General features: G+C 42.4%; 1 protein-coding gene across 1 annotated transcript in view; it reads left to right on the top strand.

Moving 5' to 3' along the window:
• Dsp (desmoplakin) overlaps positions 1–15,392 on the top strand; it is a gene marked incomplete at its 5' end in the record, with an annotated part of 34,237 nt that extends 18,845 nt beyond the window's left edge. Inside the window, 10 exon segments of the mRNA XM_013521834.1 lie at positions 125–351; positions 1,268–1,434; positions 1,860–1,998; positions 2,868–3,061; positions 4,923–5,085; positions 5,685–5,768; positions 6,286–6,393; positions 7,081–7,179; positions 8,027–10,321; positions 11,461–15,392. Of these exon segments, the coding sequence (XP_013377288.1) occupies positions 125–351; positions 1,268–1,434; positions 1,860–1,998; positions 2,868–3,061; positions 4,923–5,085; positions 5,685–5,768; positions 6,286–6,393; positions 7,081–7,179; positions 8,027–10,321; positions 11,461–14,697 (6,713 nt within the window).
• Positions 15,393–18,691: the final 3,299 nt, after the last annotated feature.

The following is an 18,691-nucleotide window of genomic DNA, read 5'->3' as shown; positions in this document are numbered from 1 at the left end:
GCTATAGAAGATATATGTAAAAAAATCAGGAAGCAGGCATACTTTTTATGCAATGTGGATGTTTTTCAAGGTCTAGCGCCCTACGAGTAAGAAATTCTGATTTTTGTGGTCTTTATTGTTACAGTAACTAAAACGGAAATCACTCACGTTGGTTCCTGCCAAGACGTCAACCATAATAAAATGATTGAAACCAACAGAGAAAATGACAAGCAAGAGACATGGCTGCTGATGGAGCTCCAGAAGGTTCGCAGGCAGATAGAGCACTGCGAGAGCAGGATGACCCTCAAGAACCTCCTGCTGGCCGACCAGCCATCCACACACCACATCACCGTGAAAATCAATGAGCTCAAGGTAGGTATTCATCCACTCTGTGCTGGACTTCACGTGTATCTTTACAGTTATCTGCAAATGAATAAAAATCTCCAGGTTTGCATGTTTATAGGCAAGTATATAAAATAAACAACTCAGTAGACTAGTAAAGGGTCCAGAAACATACCCACACATACGTGATCAGGGGCTGTTTTATAAATGTTGCAATTTGCTTGAAAGTTCTGATTTTAACACAAACAGGAATATTCATAGGAAAAATAATAATCCATTCCTTATACCTTACAATAAAGACTGATCAAGGGCAAAGATAAGAATCACACAGCTACAGCACCAAGTACAAATCACTGTATGAACATACTTCACCAAAAGTATGGTTTATATATACAGTGGAACACAATGGAATATCATTCAGCCTTTAAAAAAGAAAGACATTCTGGAAATTGCAGCAATATGGCTGAACATGGGGGACATTACACCTGGGTGAAATAAGCCAGACACAGAAAGATAAGCACTGCATAATCTCAGTTGTGTTCAGAGTAAAAAAAAAGTCAAACTCACAGAAATAGAAGATAGAACAATGGTGACCAAGGATGGGGCCAGGGAGGACGTGGGAGACGTAGGTTAAGAAGGTATAACCCTGTAGTTTTGTTTGATAAATATCAACGTCTAATATATAACAGCAGCACTTGATGTAAAAATACCGAGTACTTTGAAAATTCACTAAGAGGATACACTTAGGTGCTCTTACACACGTGTATGCACACACTCACACTCACACACACACACGCAAAGGTAACTGTGGGAGGTGATGAATATATTAATTTGCCTCCCCAGGGTAATCATTTCACATATGTATCTCAAAGCAGCATGTTGCAGACCTTAAGTATATATGGTAAAAAATAATCAAAAGCGCTTTCCCCCATTTTTTTTTGGACAGAGTGTACAGAATGATTCACAAGCACTTGCTGAAGTGCTCAACCAGCTTAAAGACATGCTGGCTAACTTCAGAGGTTCTGAAAAATACTGCTACTTACAGAACGAGGTATTCGGACTGTTTCAGAAACTGGAAAATATCAATGGTGTTACAGATGGCTACTTAAATAGGTAAGCACAGCCAGGACTAATCAGAGGTGTTTTGCTTTTCCCAAGCTTCGTTGTTGCCAGATGTCATTGGCCATATGTGCTTGGCTTATTAGAGCCTTTGCCGTGTGGAATCTTTGGCTTTCCTTTACTAGATTTACTTACACTCTTTAGTGGCTTGGTGAGAGTGTCCTCAATCAAGCCTAGGGCATTAATTCTACTGCTCTGAAATCTCATAGCTATTCTCATGTTTCTTAGAACTACAAGTAATGGATTGTCTAGGGCCATGACCAAGCATAAACATTATTGTTCCCACAGCTTATAAAATAAGCAAAAATACATTGTATGCGCCTTAACACTGTTCTTTTTTATGAATGGTGCCGAGAACCACATGCTCACCTTGTCATTATGTCTCCGGCGATTTCGCCCGATTCTCTTGCTCTTCGCAGCTTGTGCACAGTGAGAGCACTACTCCAGGCCATCCTGCAAACAGAGGACATGCTGAAGGTTTACGAAGCCAGGCTCACCGAGGAGGAAACTGTTTGCCTGGACCTGGATAAAGTGGAAGCTTACCGCTGTGGGCTGAAGGTAACTCAAGTGGAGATGACAGGAAGTAGCGTAGGACTCGGCCCCCAGTTATCAAACCTCATGAGGTTTTCATGAGTAGGCTTTTTTGTTGTTGTTGATAACTTTTTGAAAAGACAGTTTGTTTTTAGAAGATAGTGATATACAGAGAAATTAACACGATGGTACAGAATCCGTGTACCTTACACCTAGTTGCTCCTGTTCCTAGTGTCTTATATTTGTGTGGTATATTTGTTACCATTAATAAATCAGTGTTGAGGTATTAGTGTGAACTGAAACATACACTGTAGCTTTGCTGAGTTTTGATGACCACAAACTTCCATGGCTGCCCATGGTTGATACCTGTTATCTCTGAAATTTTTCCAGTGTGTTCAGCACACTGTAAGATGATACAAGTAATTTTGGGGTGGGATTAGTTTGGAAGATGCTCACACTGATTTCTTTACTATGGAATGTCTTAGAACCTTGAAGATACTTATAGGCGTTAGAATTATTCAGGAATGATATGTAATATTTAGCATTTATTTCTCAAACTAATTGACATAATAAATCCTTTTTAAACTAGGTATCACCAGGAATTAGATCACTGGAACAAATCCCCCCAAATTACAATTCAGTAAATACATTTTTCTGAGATATCACTAGCGTCATGAGTGTTCTAAAAAGTTTTATAAATGTGTTTTCCTTTTCAATCTGAGAATTAGACTCAGGGCCTCATGCATACAGAGTATGTGCTCTGCCTCTGAACTACATCCCCGAATCTCTGATTTTTTTCTTTTAATTTGGCAGCGTGTAGCATAGCATGCAGTGGGAGAAGAGATTGATTTGTGCTAAATTTTTATTTCTTTTTTTTTTTTAATTGATTCTTGCAGAAAATAAAAAATGACTTGAATTTGAAGAAATCCTTGCTGGCCACCATGAAGGCGGAACTGCAGAAAGCCCAGCAGATCCACAGTCAGACTTCACAGCAGTATCCGCTTTATGACCTGGATCTGGGAAAGTTCAATGACAAAGTCATCCAGCTGACGGATCGCTGGCAGAAAATAGACAAACAGATAGACTTCAGGTGAGTCAGCCTCCGTCACCTCTTTTTGCCCAGTTGGCAGTTCAAGGAGATAAGGAAGTGGTCACTGTTTAAAAAAACAATGATTTGGACCAGCTAAAGTAGTCACTACAGAAAAATACCATTGTATGTGGGAGATAAGGCTAGTTGGTACTCCTTTCTTGGATGGCTTGGTCTGCACGCAGCTTTGTGATGGAATGGGCTTGTCCCAGTAGCCTGCCAGGGTCTTAGAGAAACAGCAGAAGTCGTTTAATCTTCCCTGTATACTTTTGTTATGACTGTTGCAAGAAGCTGCTTTGAGTCAGTGTTCTCCAAAAATTTGGGAAAATTAAACCTTAGGCCACAAAAATGCCGTACTGTAACTCAGCCAAGTTTGTTTCCTCACACCATGGAAAGGCCACATCACTGAGGCAAGGAAAGAGATTTAGTTGTAAACCAAAGATGGCGGCTGGGCCTGTTGTCTTCAAAGCTCTTAGGGTTCTTGGGTACAAGGGCATTTACGGGGAGGAGAAGGCAGGCGGGGGACATGGGCGGGGAGGCTGTGTGCTGAGTAGGAGCCCCATCATCTAGGGTCTGTGCTTGCCTTTCTATTCTACTGGAGTGTCCTTGAGATGGACCATCCTTGCGAATAGATCTCCTGTGCCAGCCCCTGCACTTCCCTAGATAAACACATTATTTCTCTTCAAGTTAAACATTATTCTACTTTTAATGAAAGCCTAAGATTCTTAAATCCTTGGTCCACACTTAGATGTTATCTGAAGACCAGCAGCTTTCCTCGGCTCTATAAAACTAAAGAAAAGTTAATGAGTAGTAAGTTTTATGACCGGTGGCTTTTTAGTGCCTTTTCTCAGGAGCAGCTAAGATCAGCACTATAGTCCTTGTACACACAAAGGCATCCTTCCCCAGGGAACTGGGGAGAGGTGGTAAAGAGGCAGCAGTTTTACCTTGTTAGAAGGCCTCAGTCAGAGGTGTCACATGGCCTGCAAAGTGATTTTTAAAGTCAACTAGTAACAAGTGAAGCTGGAGGGTTTGTTTAGGTTTGCTCTAGCTTACATGACTAGAAATGATAATGAAAAAGTCTCCTGAATTACCTCGCTTCTAGTCCAATTTGCTAGTAGTACTTTTTAAAAATGTCTTTATGGAGCTGTAATAGACCAATCACACAAACCTTTGTATAGAATTTGCACGGTGAAATAAATATCTGGCAAACAAGACAAATCGGAAGAAGTACAAAAGATTGCAGTTCAGTGGGTTTAATGTATCCAGAGTTGTATAACCGTCACTACAGCATGAGGGTTTTTACTGTTGGTGTGGTTTTGGGTTCTTTCGTGGCACTGGGGATGGAATGCAGGGCTCTGTGTGGAGGCTCTGCTGAACCACGACCCCAGCCCTATAGTCTGAGTTTTGAACATTTTCATCACCCAAATGAAATCTCATCCTACCCAATGATAGCTGGCTGCCCAGCCCTAGGGATAGTCTGGGTATTCCAAGTAACTGGAACCATAACGCTGTGTGGCCTTTGGTGACTAGCTGATCCTGTAGTATGGTGCTCCCAAATTCATCCAGATTGTGTCATGTTTTAGCACTTCATTTCGTTTTCTTTCTTTGTGTGGATAGTATTCAACTGTCTGACGGTGACACATCTTTTAAAGCTTTTCATTAGTTGATGGCTGTTTGCATTGTGTCCAATTTTTAGATCTGATGAAAAATGCTATGAACGTACATGTATAGGTGTCTCTGCGGATGCATGATTTCAGTTCTCAGGGGTATACACCAGGCAGAATTGTTGGATGTGACTCAGTATGTTGCATATTCTGGGAGCCAGTAATAGCATTTGCAATTTTATCATACCTGTTTTCCCTAGGCTGTGGGACCTGGAGAAACAAATCAAGCAACTGCGGAATTATCGTGATAACTATCAGAATTTCTGCAAGTGGCTGTATGACGCCAAGCGCCGGCAGGATTCCTTAGAGTCCATGAAGTTTGGAGATTCCAACACAGTTATGCGGTTTTTGAATGAGCAGAAGGTATAAGCCAACCTGTCATTCCATTGCTCTTTTGAGATTAATCGGTTGTAAATTCCGGTCCTCAAAGCAGCCATGTTTGTTTGAAATGATGAATGCTTCATTTAACGACTCTGCTTTGTGAATGCTTAAAGAATATACCCACAGGAAAAGCAACCAAGATACTTAAAAAGAAATGCAATGTGAACATAGAGATAATGTAACAATGTTCATTTCATTATAATAAAGTATGTTTATAAACCAAGATAATAAGACCAGAAAATGGTGCTGACTGGAAAGCAATCTCTTATACATAATAATAAGTTGGAGAACTTTCTTCTCTTTTCTGCATGGAAAAAAAACATACTTTTTTCTTTTTTTTTTTTGTTTTTGTTTTTCTTCCAGTACCAGGAATCGAACTCATGACCTTGTGCTTGCCAGGCAGGTGCTGTGCCGCTGAGCTAAATCCCCAGCCCCAAAGATACTTTTTTCTTAAGCTCTAACTGAAAACAGGAGATCAGTACAGAAAGAAAACAAAGAATAACCAAAGTAAAAGTGAAATAGCATTTATTTAAAAATATCTGTGTATTTTAACATGTGTAAATATCTCATTCTTTGTGTAGAATTTGCACAGTGAAATATCCGGCAAACGAGACAAATCAGAAGAAGTACAAAAGATTGCTGAACTCTGTGCAAATTCCATTAAGGTATGTTGGGGTCACTAAGAATGATGTGTTTCATTACAAATATCAACTGTATTTGCTGACTTGCTTCAAACATAATCAACTACTTGAGAGTGGTGATTGTGGCTTTTATATATTGTCTCCTAAATGCCATCAAAGCTTGTTATCCCTTAATGAATTCAAGCACATTGGCAATATCCATGGGAATGCGGATATACTAGTGTTTCAGGGATAGATTATGTTTTATGCAAAATTCTCCAGTTAACCTGTAAAGATGTACATCCCCGGTTTAATAACATGTTAGTTACTTAGACAGTATGGCACATTCCAGCTTTTGGGATTGGTTACTAGAAATAATTTTATGACTTTAAACTGTGTAATGAGCCACTAGCAACTCATTTTAAGTCCTCTAAGAGTTTTTTCTAAGGGCTGAGAGTGTAGCTCCTTGGTAAGGTGCTTTCCTGCTGGTGCAAGGTCCTAGGTTTGATCCCCAGCACAGACAAAAAAAAACTTTACTTTTTTCTTAAACTTTACTTTGCAGGACTATGAACTCCAGCTGGCATCATACACCTCTGGGTTGGAAACTCTACTGAACATACCTATCAAGAGAACCATGGTTCAGTCCCCATCTGGGGTGATTCTGCAAGAGGTATACACGTCATTACATGTGTCTCACTCTCTACCCTCACTTCTTCCTCCTTCCCCTGCTTCCTGCCTGACTCCCTACCATCCCTAAATCCATCCCTGTTTTAGGGTATCCACTCAAAAAGGGTCAATAGCAGATAATACTCTTTCCGAAGTGAGCCTCAATATGTGATATATTTTTGGAGATGACCACTAAAATTCTTAGTGTTTCATTTGTAAACTAGAGTTTTTACAGAAATTGGACTTAAATTTCTGGATTATGTGAAGGAGGCTTCTAAAAAGTGGAAGTTATATAGTAGATTTCTAAAAGACAGCTTTTCTCAAAAGAGTTAAAAAAATATCAACAGTCAGATGGTTTTAAGGGAAAAACCTGGAGTCCTAAGGACAGAATACAGATGTTTTTGTCCCTCTGATTTGCTATACTTCTAGATTTTGGAACCAGCAAATATGAAAGAAAGGGAATTTACTTTTTAAATTATAATGTCACTATTTTACTGTTTTAGAATACAAAGTGAAACATTTTAAAAATTATTTTCTGGGGCTAGAGGGAAAGGGGAAAAAAAGAAATGTGTTTTGTACATGTACCCATTCCCTACAGTGAATGTAACCATTATGTACTGTAAACATGTACTAGTAAAAGTTAAAAAATATTTTTAAAAATGAAATCATTATTTTCTTCTCTTTCTCTCAGGCTGCAGACATTCATGCTCGGTACATAGAGCTGCTTACACGATCTGGGGACTATTATAGATTCTTAAGTGAGATGCTCAAGAGTTTGGAGGATCTGAAGGTAATTTACTTAAGTCATTTCCTTGGAATGTCAAAGAAAATAGAATAGAGCTTTATTACTACCTCATTATAATACAGATTGGAAACTCACTGGTAAAGTGGCATTTCCTCTAAATATTCAATATAATACTGTTTGTTTATAAGTCTGGAATTAGTCCTGTGCTCCAGTATACTGCTCTAAATGAACATAAGTAATACTTGCAAAATTGCAGCCGCTTCACTTTGCCAGAAATGGTAATTTCATTTAGGGTTTGGTTAAGGAATTGCCTTTACTCCTTTCTGTGAAATTTGGATAAGCATACCCTGGACTAGCTCGATTTGAACCTTTCATGTCAAGTGATTATTTACTGTTCCTTTCTAATCCTGGAACTAATATGGAAATTTTATACCTTGAAGTAAAAAGAAGGTCATGTATGAAGTCATAAGCCTTTGATCTTGAAAGATACTACTTCATTTTATAGTTGAGGAAGCTGAGATTAAAATGATCATCTAAGATACAAGCAGCTGGTGGAAAAATTATGATGAGAATCCAGATTTCTTGAATTTTTGTCTAGTTTTGCCTCATTTTGCTCTGTGTGTATGTGGGTGTGCACATGGGTGTGAGTATATGTATGTGGGCCTACAAAGAAAAAGAAAAATGGGGGCTGGGGATTTAGCTCAGCGGCAAAGCTCCTGCCTGGCAAGCGCAAGGTCGTGAGTTTGGTTCCTGGTACCGGAGAAAAACCAAAAAAAAAAAAAAAAAAAAAAAGAGAAAAATGTACATCATTGTGGGAGGAGAAAAGTACTGTTTGTTTCTTACGGTGTGGAGTGCTTTTCTTTCAACATAATTTCTGATTTCATGTCCACAGCTGAAAAATACCAAGATTGAAGTTTTGGAAGAGGAGCTCAGACTGGCCCGAGATGCTAATTCAGAAAACTGCAACAAGAACAAATTCCTGGATCAGAACCTGCAGAAATACCAGGCAGAATGTTCCCAGTTCAAAGCGAAGCTCTCGAGCCTGGAGGAGCTGAAGAGACAAGCGGAGCTGGACGGAAAGTCTGCCAAGCAAAATCTAGACAAGTGCTATGCCCAAATAAAAGAGCTCAATGAGAAGATCACCAGGTTGACATACGAGATCGAAGATGAAAAGAGAAGAAGAAAGTCTGTGGAAGACAGATTCGACCAGCAGAAGAGTGACTACGATCAGCTGCAGAAAGCCAGGCAATCTGAAAAGGAGAGCCTTGGTTGGCAGAAACTGGAATCTGAGAAAGCCATTAAGGAGAAGGAGTACGAGATAGAAAGGTTGAAGGTTCTGCTGCAGGAGGAGGGTGCCCGGAAGAGAGAATATGAAAATGAGCTGGCAAAGGTAAGAAACCACTATAATGAGGAGATGAGTAATTTAAGGAACAAGTATGAAACAGAGATTAACATTACGAAGACCACCATCAAGGAGATATCCATGCAGAAAGAGGATGATTCCAAAAGTCTTAGAAACCAGCTTGATAGACTCTCAAGGGAGAACCGAGATCTGAAAGATGAGATTGTCAGGCTCAATGACAGCATCTTGCAGGCCACTGAGCAGCGAAGGCGGGCTGAGGAAAATGCCCTTCAGCAAAAAGCCTGCGGCTCTGAGATCCTGCAAAAGAAGCAACACCTGGAGATCGAGCTGAAGCAGGTTATCCAGCAGCGCTCAGAGGATAACTCGAGACACAAACAATCCCTGGAGGAGGCTGCAAAGACGATTCAGGACAAAAATAAGGAGATTGAAAGACTCAAGGCCGAGTTTCAGGAGGAGGCCAAGCGCCGCTGGGAATATGAAAATGAACTGAGTAAGGTAAGAAACAGTTACGACGAGGAGATCATTAGCTTAAGGAACCAGTTCGAGACGGAGATCAACATCACCAAGACCACCATCCACCAGCTCACCATGCAGAAGGAAGAGGACACGAGTGGCTACCGAGCTCAGATTGACAACCTCACCAGAGAAAACAGGAGCTTGTGCGAAGAGATCAAGAGGCTAAAGAACACCCTGTCCCAGACCACCGAGAATCTCAAGAGGGTTGAGGAGAACATCCAACAGCAGAAGGCCACTGGCTCGGAGATGTCCCAGAGGAAACAGCAGTTGGAGATCGAGCTGAGACAGGTCACTCAGATGCGCACGGAAGAGAGCACCCGGTACAAGCAGTCCCTTGACGATGCTGCCAAGACTATCCAGGATAAAAACAGGGAGATAGAAAGGTTAAAGCAACTGGTAGACAAAGAAACGAGTGAGCGGAAATGCCTGGAAGATGAAAATGCGAGATTGGAAAGGGTCCAGTACGACCTGCAGAAAGCCAACAGCAGTGCAACGGAGACCATAAGCAAACTCAAGGGTCAGGAGCAAGAACTGACGCGCCTGAGGATCGACTATGAGCGGGTTTCCCAGGAGAGGACCGTGAAGGATCAGGACATCACCCGCTTCCAGAGCTCCCTCAAGGAGCTGCAGTTGCAGAAGCAGAAAGTGGAAGAGGAGCTGGGTCGGCTGAAGAGGACGGCCTCTGAAGACTCTTCGAAGAGGAAGAAGCTCGAGGAGGAGCTGGAGGGCATGAGGAGGTCTTTGAAAGAGCAGGCCATCAAAATCACCAGCCTGACCCAGCAGCTGGAGCAGGCATCCATCGTGAAGAAGAAGAGCGAGGACGACCTCCGGCAGCAGAGGGACGTGCTGGACGGGCACCTGCGGGAGAAGCAGAGGACCCAGGAGGACCTGAGGAGGCTCTCCTCGGAGGTGGAGGCCCTCAGGCGGCAGCTGCTCCAGGAGCAGGACAGTGTCAAACAGGCTCACCTGAGGAACGAGCATTTCCAGAAGGCCATAGAAGATAAAAGCAGAAGCCTTAACGAAAGCAAAATAGAAATCGAGAGGCTGCAGTCTCTCACGGAGAACCTGACGAAGGAGCACCTGATGCTGGAGGAAGAGCTGCGGAACCTGAGGCTGGAGTATGACGACCTGAGGAGGGGCCGGAGTGAGGAGGATCACGATAAAAACGCTGCCATCTGTGAACTGAGGAACCAACTGCAGATCAGCAACAACCGGACCCTGGAACTGCAGGGCCTGATTAATGATTTACAGAGAGAGAGGGAAAATTTGAGACAGGAAATTGAGAAATTCCAAAAGCAGGCTTTAGAGGTATTCACAAATATTTGATCCCAGCTTCACTGTTTCTCAAATAATTCACTGCCTTTCCATCTGTTCTGAACCGTTCGCTTGCTACTTACAAGACTGCTCAGCTATCACTGTCTTAATCCAGATAACTGCTTTAAAATAATTGCAGTGCTATTTGCCCTCCTGTCCTACGACTGAATTGAATGCCAGTCGTATGGAGCCTGTGTTTAGCTCTGCATGTGTGTAACATCTAAGATCACTCCTCTGAATGTTCTGCTCTCCTTTCTAGCAGATACCTCTTGGCTGGGGGTGTGGCTCAGGGGTAGCGCACCGTTCAGTACGAACAAGGTCCTGGGTTCAATCCTCAGCTGCAAAAAATTTAAAATAAATAAACTTGAAATAAAATAGAGGGTCATTCCTAGTGAGCTGGGATGTACCAGTTTTGGTCAAAATTGAACTCTATTTATTTATTTACTACATGTTTGTAGTGCATAATTTTTACATTCCTTGTGGGGAACTGATACATGTACATAGCAGGATGTGCATGTTTAATTCCAATTTTCCTCGATGAAAGCCATATTAAAGCATTTATCTATGCAGTTTCAAGATCGTCTTTTTTTCTTACACACTTGAGTTTTCTGCATGCATTATTGTGTTCTTTGGACCATGCTCCTAATATTTTTCTTTGTTTGAGCTTTCCTTTAACCCCTAGTTTAACATCTTTTAACTTTTAATACATGTGACCTTTATAGACAATATTTGTGTGGGGCTGGGTGGGGTGTGTGCATGTATCCGTATATGTGTATTGCTTTATTGAGTATTAGTACAGCTGTAACAGGTGAGGTATAGAGCTATCAGGGATGATGACCTTGAACAAAACTCCCCATATTCTTTCAAACCGTTATGATCGCTGAGAGTAAGACAGGTCCACAATTTCTCCTAGTTTCTTCTATGGAAAAAAGAAAGTAAGTATGAAGCCACTTATTGAAGTGGCAACACATATTTACAGAATTTTTTCCATGAATTTGTATGTCCAGGGAAAATACAGAAAGGAAAAACAAGTTAAAAAAAAATAATGCAAGAAGGAAGTTAAATTGTGATAGTAATATGATCTGATCAAAACATTATTTTTTTCCCCCCCATTTCTTCCTTTGCAATTCCAGGCATCTAATAGGATTCATGAGTCAAAGAGTCAGTGTACCCAGGTGGTGCAGGAGCGGGAGAGCCTCCTGGTGAAGATCAAGGTCCTGGAGCAGGACAAGGCCCGGCTGCAGAGGCTGGAGGAGGAGCTCAATCGCCTGAAGGCCACACTGGAGGCAGAAGGAAGGCTGAAGCAGCGGCTGGAGAGTGAGAAGCAGCAGATCCAGAATGACCTGAATCAGTGGAAGACACAGTTCTCCCGCAAGGAGGAGGCGATCCGGAAGATAGAGTCCGAGAGAGAAAAGAGTGAGAGAGAGAAGAACGGCCTCCGGAGTGAGATCGAAAGACTCCAGGCCGAAATCAAGAGGATTGAAGAGAGATGCCGGCGAAAGCTGGAAGACTCTAGCAGGGAGACCCAGTCCCAGCTGGAGACGGAACGCTGCCGGCTTCAGAGGGAGATCGACAAACTCAAACAGCGCCCGTACGGGTCTCACCGAGAGACGCAGACCGAGTATGAGTGGACTGTTGACTCCTCCAAGCTGGTGTTTGATGGGCTGAGGAAGAAGGTGACAGCGATGCAGCTCTACGAGTGCCAGCTGATTGACAAAACGACCTTGGACAAACTGTTGAAGGGGAAGAAGTCCGTGGAAGAGGTTGCTTCTGAAATCCAGCCTTTCCTTCGGGGTGCAGGAGCAATCGCTGGAGCATCTGCTTCTCCTAAAGAAAAATACTCTTTGGTAGAGGCCAAGAGAAAGAAATTCATCACTCCAGAATCCACAGTCATGCTTCTGGAGGCCCAGGCAGCTACAGGCGGGATCATTGACCCCCACCGGAACGAGAAGCTGACCGTGGACAATGCCATAGCTCGGGACCTCATCGACTTCGATGACCGCCAGCAGATATACACGGCAGAAAAAGCCATCACGGGTTTTGATGATCCATTTTCAGGCAAGACAGTATCCGTCTCAGAAGCCATTAAGAAGAATTTGATTGATAGAGAAACCGGAATGCGCCTGCTAGAAGCCCAGCTTGCCTCAGGGGGTGTAGTAGACCCTGTGAACAGTGTCTTTTTGCCAAAGGATGTCGCGTTGGCCCGTGGCCTGATTGACAGAGATTTGTATCGATCCCTGAATGACCCCCGAGACAGTCAGAAGAACTTTGTGGATCCATTCACCAAAAAGAAGGTCAGTTACATGCAGCTAAGGGATCGGTGCAGGATTGAGCCCCATACTGGTCTGCTCTTGCTCTCGGTACAGAAGAGAAGCATGTCCTTCCAGGGAATCCGACAGCCTGTGACCGTCACGGAGCTTGTGGATTCAGGTATATTGAGACCGTCCACTGTAAATGAACTGGAATCAGGTCAGATTTCTTATGATGAGGTCGGTGAGAGAATTAAGGATTTCCTCCAGGGTTCGAGCTGCATAGCAGGCATATACAATGAGACCACAAAACAGAAGCTTGGCATTTATGAAGCCATGAAAATTGGCTTAGTTCGACCTGGTACTGCCCTGGAGTTGCTGGAAGCCCAAGCAGCCACTGGTTTTATAGTGGATCCTGTGAGCAACTTAAGATTACCCGTGGAGGAAGCCTACAAAAGAGGCCTGGTGGGCATTGAGTTCAAAGAGAAGCTTCTGTCTGCTGAACGCGCTGTCACTGGTTATAATGATCCCGAAACTGGAAGCATCATCTCTTTGTTCCAAGCCATGAACAAGGAGCTCATCGAAAAGGGCCATGGCATTCGCTTACTGGAAGCGCAGATCGCAACCGGAGGGATCATTGATCCCAAGGAGAGCCACCGCTTACCAGTCGACATGGCGTACAAGAGGGGCTATTTTAATGAGGAGCTCAGTGAGATTCTTTCCGATCCAAGTGATGACACCAAAGGATTTTTTGATCCCAACACTGAAGAAAATCTTACCTATCTGCAACTGAAAGAAAGATGCATTAAGGATGAGGAAACAGGGCTCTGTCTTCTGCCCCTGAAAGAAAAGAAGAAGCAGGTGCAGACGTCACAAAAGAATACCCTCAGGAAGCGTAGAGTGGTCATAGTTGACCCCGAAACCAATAAGGAGATGTCTGTGCAGGAAGCCTACAAGAAGGGCCTCATCGATTATGAAACCTTCAAAGAACTGTGTGAGCAGGAATGTGAGTGGGAGGAAATAACTATCACAGGGTCAGATGGCTCCACCCGAGTGGTCCTGGTAGACAGGAAGACAGGCAGTCAGTATGACATCCAAGATGCTATCGACAAGGGCCTTGTCGACAAGAAGTTCTTTGATCAGTACCGATCTGGCAGCCTTAGCCTCACCCAGTTCGCTGACATGATCTCCTTGAAAAACGGCGTCGGCGGTGGCATCAGCATGGGCGGTAGCGTCAGCGATGATGTTTTTAGCAGTTCTCGACACGAATCAGTAAGTAAGATTTCCACCATATCCAGCATCAGGAATTTAACCATCAGGAGCAGTTCCCTGTCTGACCCCCTGGAAGAATTGAGCCCTATCGCAGCCATCTTTGATACCGAAAACCTAGAGAAAATCTCCATCACAGAAGCTATAGATCGGGGCATTGTCGATAGCATCACCGGGCAGAGGCTTCTGGAGGCTCAGGCCTGCACAGGCGGCATCATCCACCCCACCACTGGGCAGAGGCTGTTGCTTCAGGACGCGGTAGCCCAGGGTCTCATTGACCAAGACATGGCCACCAGGCTGAAGCCTGCTCAGAAGGCCTTCGTTGGCTTCGAAGGTGTGAAAGGAAAGAAAAAGATGTCGGCAGCAGAAGCAGTGAAAGAAAAGTGGCTCCCGTATGAGGCAGGCCAGCGCTTCCTGGAGTTCCAGTTCCTCACTGGTGGTCTTGTTGACCCAGAAGTGCATGGGAGGATAAGCACAGAAGAAGCCATCAGAAAGGGCTTCATCGATGGCCGAGGAGCTCAGAGGCTGCAAGACACCAGCAGCTATGCCAAAATCCTGACCTGCCCCAAGACCAAATTAAAGATATCCTACAAGGATGCTGTGAATCGCTCCATGGTGGAGGATATCACCGGGCTACGCCTCCTGGAAGCCGCCTCAGTGTCTTCCAAGGGCTTACCTAGCCCTTACAACATGTCCTCGGCTCCGGGCTCCCGCTCGGGCTCCCGTTCGGGCTCCCGCTCTGGTTCCCGCTCTGGTTCCCGCAGCGGGTCCCGGAGAGGAAGCTTTGATGCCACGGGAAATTCTTCCTACTCTTACTCCTACTCCTTCAGCAGTAGCTCCATTGGCCACTAGTTGACAGCTGGAAATGATTGCTATACCTTGGATTCATTTATATGATTTCTAGTTTATGAAATAACAGCAAAAAGAAAACCTGGTGCTTGTAGGATAGTGAATAGAACCTTCTGTGCTTAAAACAGCCTTGGTTGGAATAGAATAGTAAAGGTTTTTCTGGCTTTTTATCTTTTTAGCTCATCTTAACTAATGCAGTCCTCTTTGATGTAGTTGTGTGAAGTGGTAATCACTTGTAAGGATGGCACAAATTGAATTTAGAATTGGCTTTTTGTGTTTAGATTGATCACTTCTTGAGCTTTTGGGGGGGGCAGTAAGACAGATTTCTGTTCTTGGAGATAAAAATTAAGTTAATCTGATAGTTCCATCATCATTCTCTTTTTCATCTAAATATTTCCACTTTCTGCATTAGGAGAAGATTATCCATACACCTGCCAAAAAACCCTGCCCCAAACCCAAGTATTTTGGAATGTGTTTCCCTTAGGTGAAAAAGCATGGATTGTATAACCCATATATTCTTTAATGCATTTGTTTGGTTTAGCATTAAAAAAAAATGGCTATATGTGCACAATAGCAGTAATCTTTGCTTTTCTTTGGTCAAAGTTTTCTGTTTATTTTGCTTGTCATTTTCTATGTACTTTAAAAAGGTGTCTTTATGAAGTTTGCCGTTCTGACAATAAACTTTTAGACTTTGGAAATTTTTGTGTTTTAATATGTTTGTACATATATTTAATAGCAGCTTATTCTTTATCATGCATCTTTATCCTTTGTTTACTAAATATCCCAATACAAGAAAAAAGCCATTAAAATACTGTTCTGGCTTGTAACTCTTGGTAGGTGATGGTCTTGGAAAGGTAGTTCTTTCAATACTTCTTCACATGGTGCATACCAGATGGAGTCCTTAGAAAGACACCCATGGAAATAGGCCATTCCAGAGGTCAAAACTCTGCTCTGGCTGATTCTGGACTGCACCAGAAGCGCTGGCAATGTCACTATCATAACACTGAAAAATCATGAAGAGGCTAAGATTTTTCTTTTCTCTTTTTTGATATCCTCAAAATAGGTAGTGTTTTGCCCCCTAAGAAGAAAGAATTATTTTTGGATCTATGAACACAGTCCTTGAAGAGTTCTAGTTTCTGGGATGAAGGATAATGGAATATAAGCTTGTTCCTTTGGGTCATAAAGAACCCACTGAAATTCAGTCATTAAATTAACATGACTTTATGGGATACCTGTTATGACAGGTATTGGGTAGTTATTGCAAAGATTCAGTAGAATTTACTAGCTTTCTAACTGCAAGATATTTGCAGTCTGGGTGGGGATAGGAGACAGATAGCAACCAGTGGGACAATTTTCATTTATCTGCAGTATAAATAGAATTAAATCTTATAATACAGGTAGAAGTTAGAAGGCAAGTGAAATGGTGAACACAGAACAAAAAATATGATCAGATACCAGAGTTACTGGGGACTCGAATGGGCCACTTTCCTCACAATACGCATGCCTCATCTCACCTCTTTCTTCCCTTTTGCTGCATCACACAGGTTTTATGACCCAAAATTAATTTCATTAAGTAATTGAGTTCTGTGTGCCATCCCTTGTGCCAGAGTCATGGATTCCCTGATAGAAATACATGGTACAAAAATAGCTTGTGTAATCTAGAAGGAAGAAGAGAGATAAATGCCGTTGGTGGGAAGCAGGGGTAATAGAATTCCTATGCTAGAGATGGAAGATTTAGTCACTTCAGGTGCCATAGCAAGATTCTACAAACTGCAGGGCTTAAAGAAAAATATTTTCTTACAGTTGTGGAGCCTGGCAGTCCAAAGAAAAGGTGCTGTTAGGGTTGACTTTTGATGAGACCAGTCCTCAAGGTCTGTGTGTGACCACCTTTTTAACGTGTGTTCACAGGACTTTCTCTGTGCCTAAGTAGAGAGGAGACGGATAGCTCTGGTCTCTGGTAGGGAACCCTGTTTTACCCTTATGATCTCAGTTACAGCACTGACCTCCTTAAACGTCCATCTCAAAATGCATTCACATTGTGGGTCAGGGTTTCAGCCCAGGAACTTTGGAAAGTCCCAAGTCAGTCTATAACAAGGATCTAACATAGAGCAGGTGACTAGAGACCTCTCCAGAAAAGTGATAATTAGATCAATAACACCAATGTATAGCAGTCCCCCAGGTTAAAAAAGGAACTAGAAAGGACTACAGATTTTTCCTACCCCGACCTCCAAGTTGCTTTGAAAGTTGTTCCTAAGCTCTGAGATAACATGGGGCTGTGTCCTGGAGAGGACATGCTTGACCTGGGTTGAGTTTTTGATTTGTTTCACACACACAGTGCATCTGGAGGTGGGTGTGTGTGTGTGCACACGTAGCATTCAATGAGAGTCATCAGAGGTATCCAAAATTGGTTTCATATTTTCTAGATGACATGGTTAACTAGGGAAATGCCAATAAAGAGTGAAGATACTGTGGGTAGAGTATAAAACAAATCACTGTGGGATGCATCCCTTGTCCCGAAGCTGTGGGCCCACTTCTGTATTTTATGGTACTGCCTATCTACAATGTGTTTCTTTCTTTCTTTTTTTTTTTGGTTTTTTTGGAGACAGGGTCTCACTATGCAGTTCAGGCTGGCCTTGAGCTCACTTTGTAGCCCAGGCTGGTCTCGAACTCCCAACGATCCTCCTGTCTCACCCTCCTGAGTGCTGGGATTACAGGCACGTGCCACCACATGGGGCATACAATGTGTTTCAAAGGTCAGAACTAGGCTATTTGCCTTTGGGAATAGTTGTTCATGATAATGACCTCCACCCTTCTGTCATCAGGGGTAAGTAAAGTGCAAAAGGAAGCACAGATTTGATTTGAAAAAATAAAAATACATAAAGGAGTAGATCCTGAGAGTTCCACTTGGAAAAACTTTAAAGAGCTGTTCCAGGTTTTGAGAGGGAAAGGTGGGTGAAGCAAATCAATGAAAGACGAATGGGGATATGTCAGAGACACCCAGGGAGTGGCTTAATGTAGCTTCTACTGGCCAAATTGAAGACAACATAAGTTTTAACAAGAATGATGATGATAACGGAGCGTTTAAAAACCTTAGTTTTTGAACCTCTTGATTCCACGGTGAAATAACAAAATGGATGTGTGGAAAGAATGCTAGCTAATAAATGGAGAATGCATAATACTTTAAGGGAATCACATTTATAAGTTGTAATAAATGATTCAGTGAAGGATTTGGAGGTAGTTGGGATCATGATATTCTTATGGCTTCAAGATATGTCAAGGTATGGCCATAGATTACCAAGTATTAAAAGAAAGATATTACAATGGAGAGATTTGGCCACCAGCCTTACCAAGTGATCAAATTTAGCATTACTAAGATATATTTTCTCTTTAGCATGTAATAAAAAGGTACACGTATCCTATGTAGTATTCTTGAAAAATCGTTTAAACTAATCGTAGTTGTGAGGGGACCTAGAATGAAGGATATTTTACAAGACAACTGGCCGAAACCCATCACAAAATTCAATAACAATTTAAAATGGAGAGTAGGTGACATTGTTCTAGATTAAAAGAGACAACTGATAATTTTATGGGTTAAAATAATAAAACATAAAAGGATGGGGACAACTGCAGGGAATTGGAACCATATATTAGATTTAATGGAATTAATTTTCTTACGTTTGATCATGCACTACAGTTACACAGGAAAATGTTCTGAGGATATATTCTGGGGCAAATAATCTGCAACTTACTTGCAAAGAATTGAGAAAAAATAAATGCAGGGCTATGGGGACAGAAGAGATCCAGAAATATCAGATGTGGCAAAATGTTGATGAACTAGACAGCGACACAAACGCTCTTTGAACTATTTAAACATTTCTACCGATAGAAACAATTTTTTCTAAAAATGTCTACGAAGAGGGGGAACCCCATTCAGGGAAGACGAGGCAAACGCACCCAGGAGCAGCAACACGGAAGCGACGTTCGGAAGGGATTGAAA

This window comes from Chinchilla lanigera, unplaced genomic scaffold, assembly GCF_000276665.1.
Source record: "Chinchilla lanigera isolate Chin_1 unplaced genomic scaffold, ChiLan1.0 scaffold00064, whole genome shotgun sequence".
NCBI classification, from domain to species: domain Eukaryota; kingdom Metazoa; phylum Chordata; class Mammalia; order Rodentia; family Chinchillidae; genus Chinchilla; species Chinchilla lanigera.
Note: the sequence above shows the minus strand (reverse complement) of the source record. Positions and strands in the feature narration are given on the sequence as shown.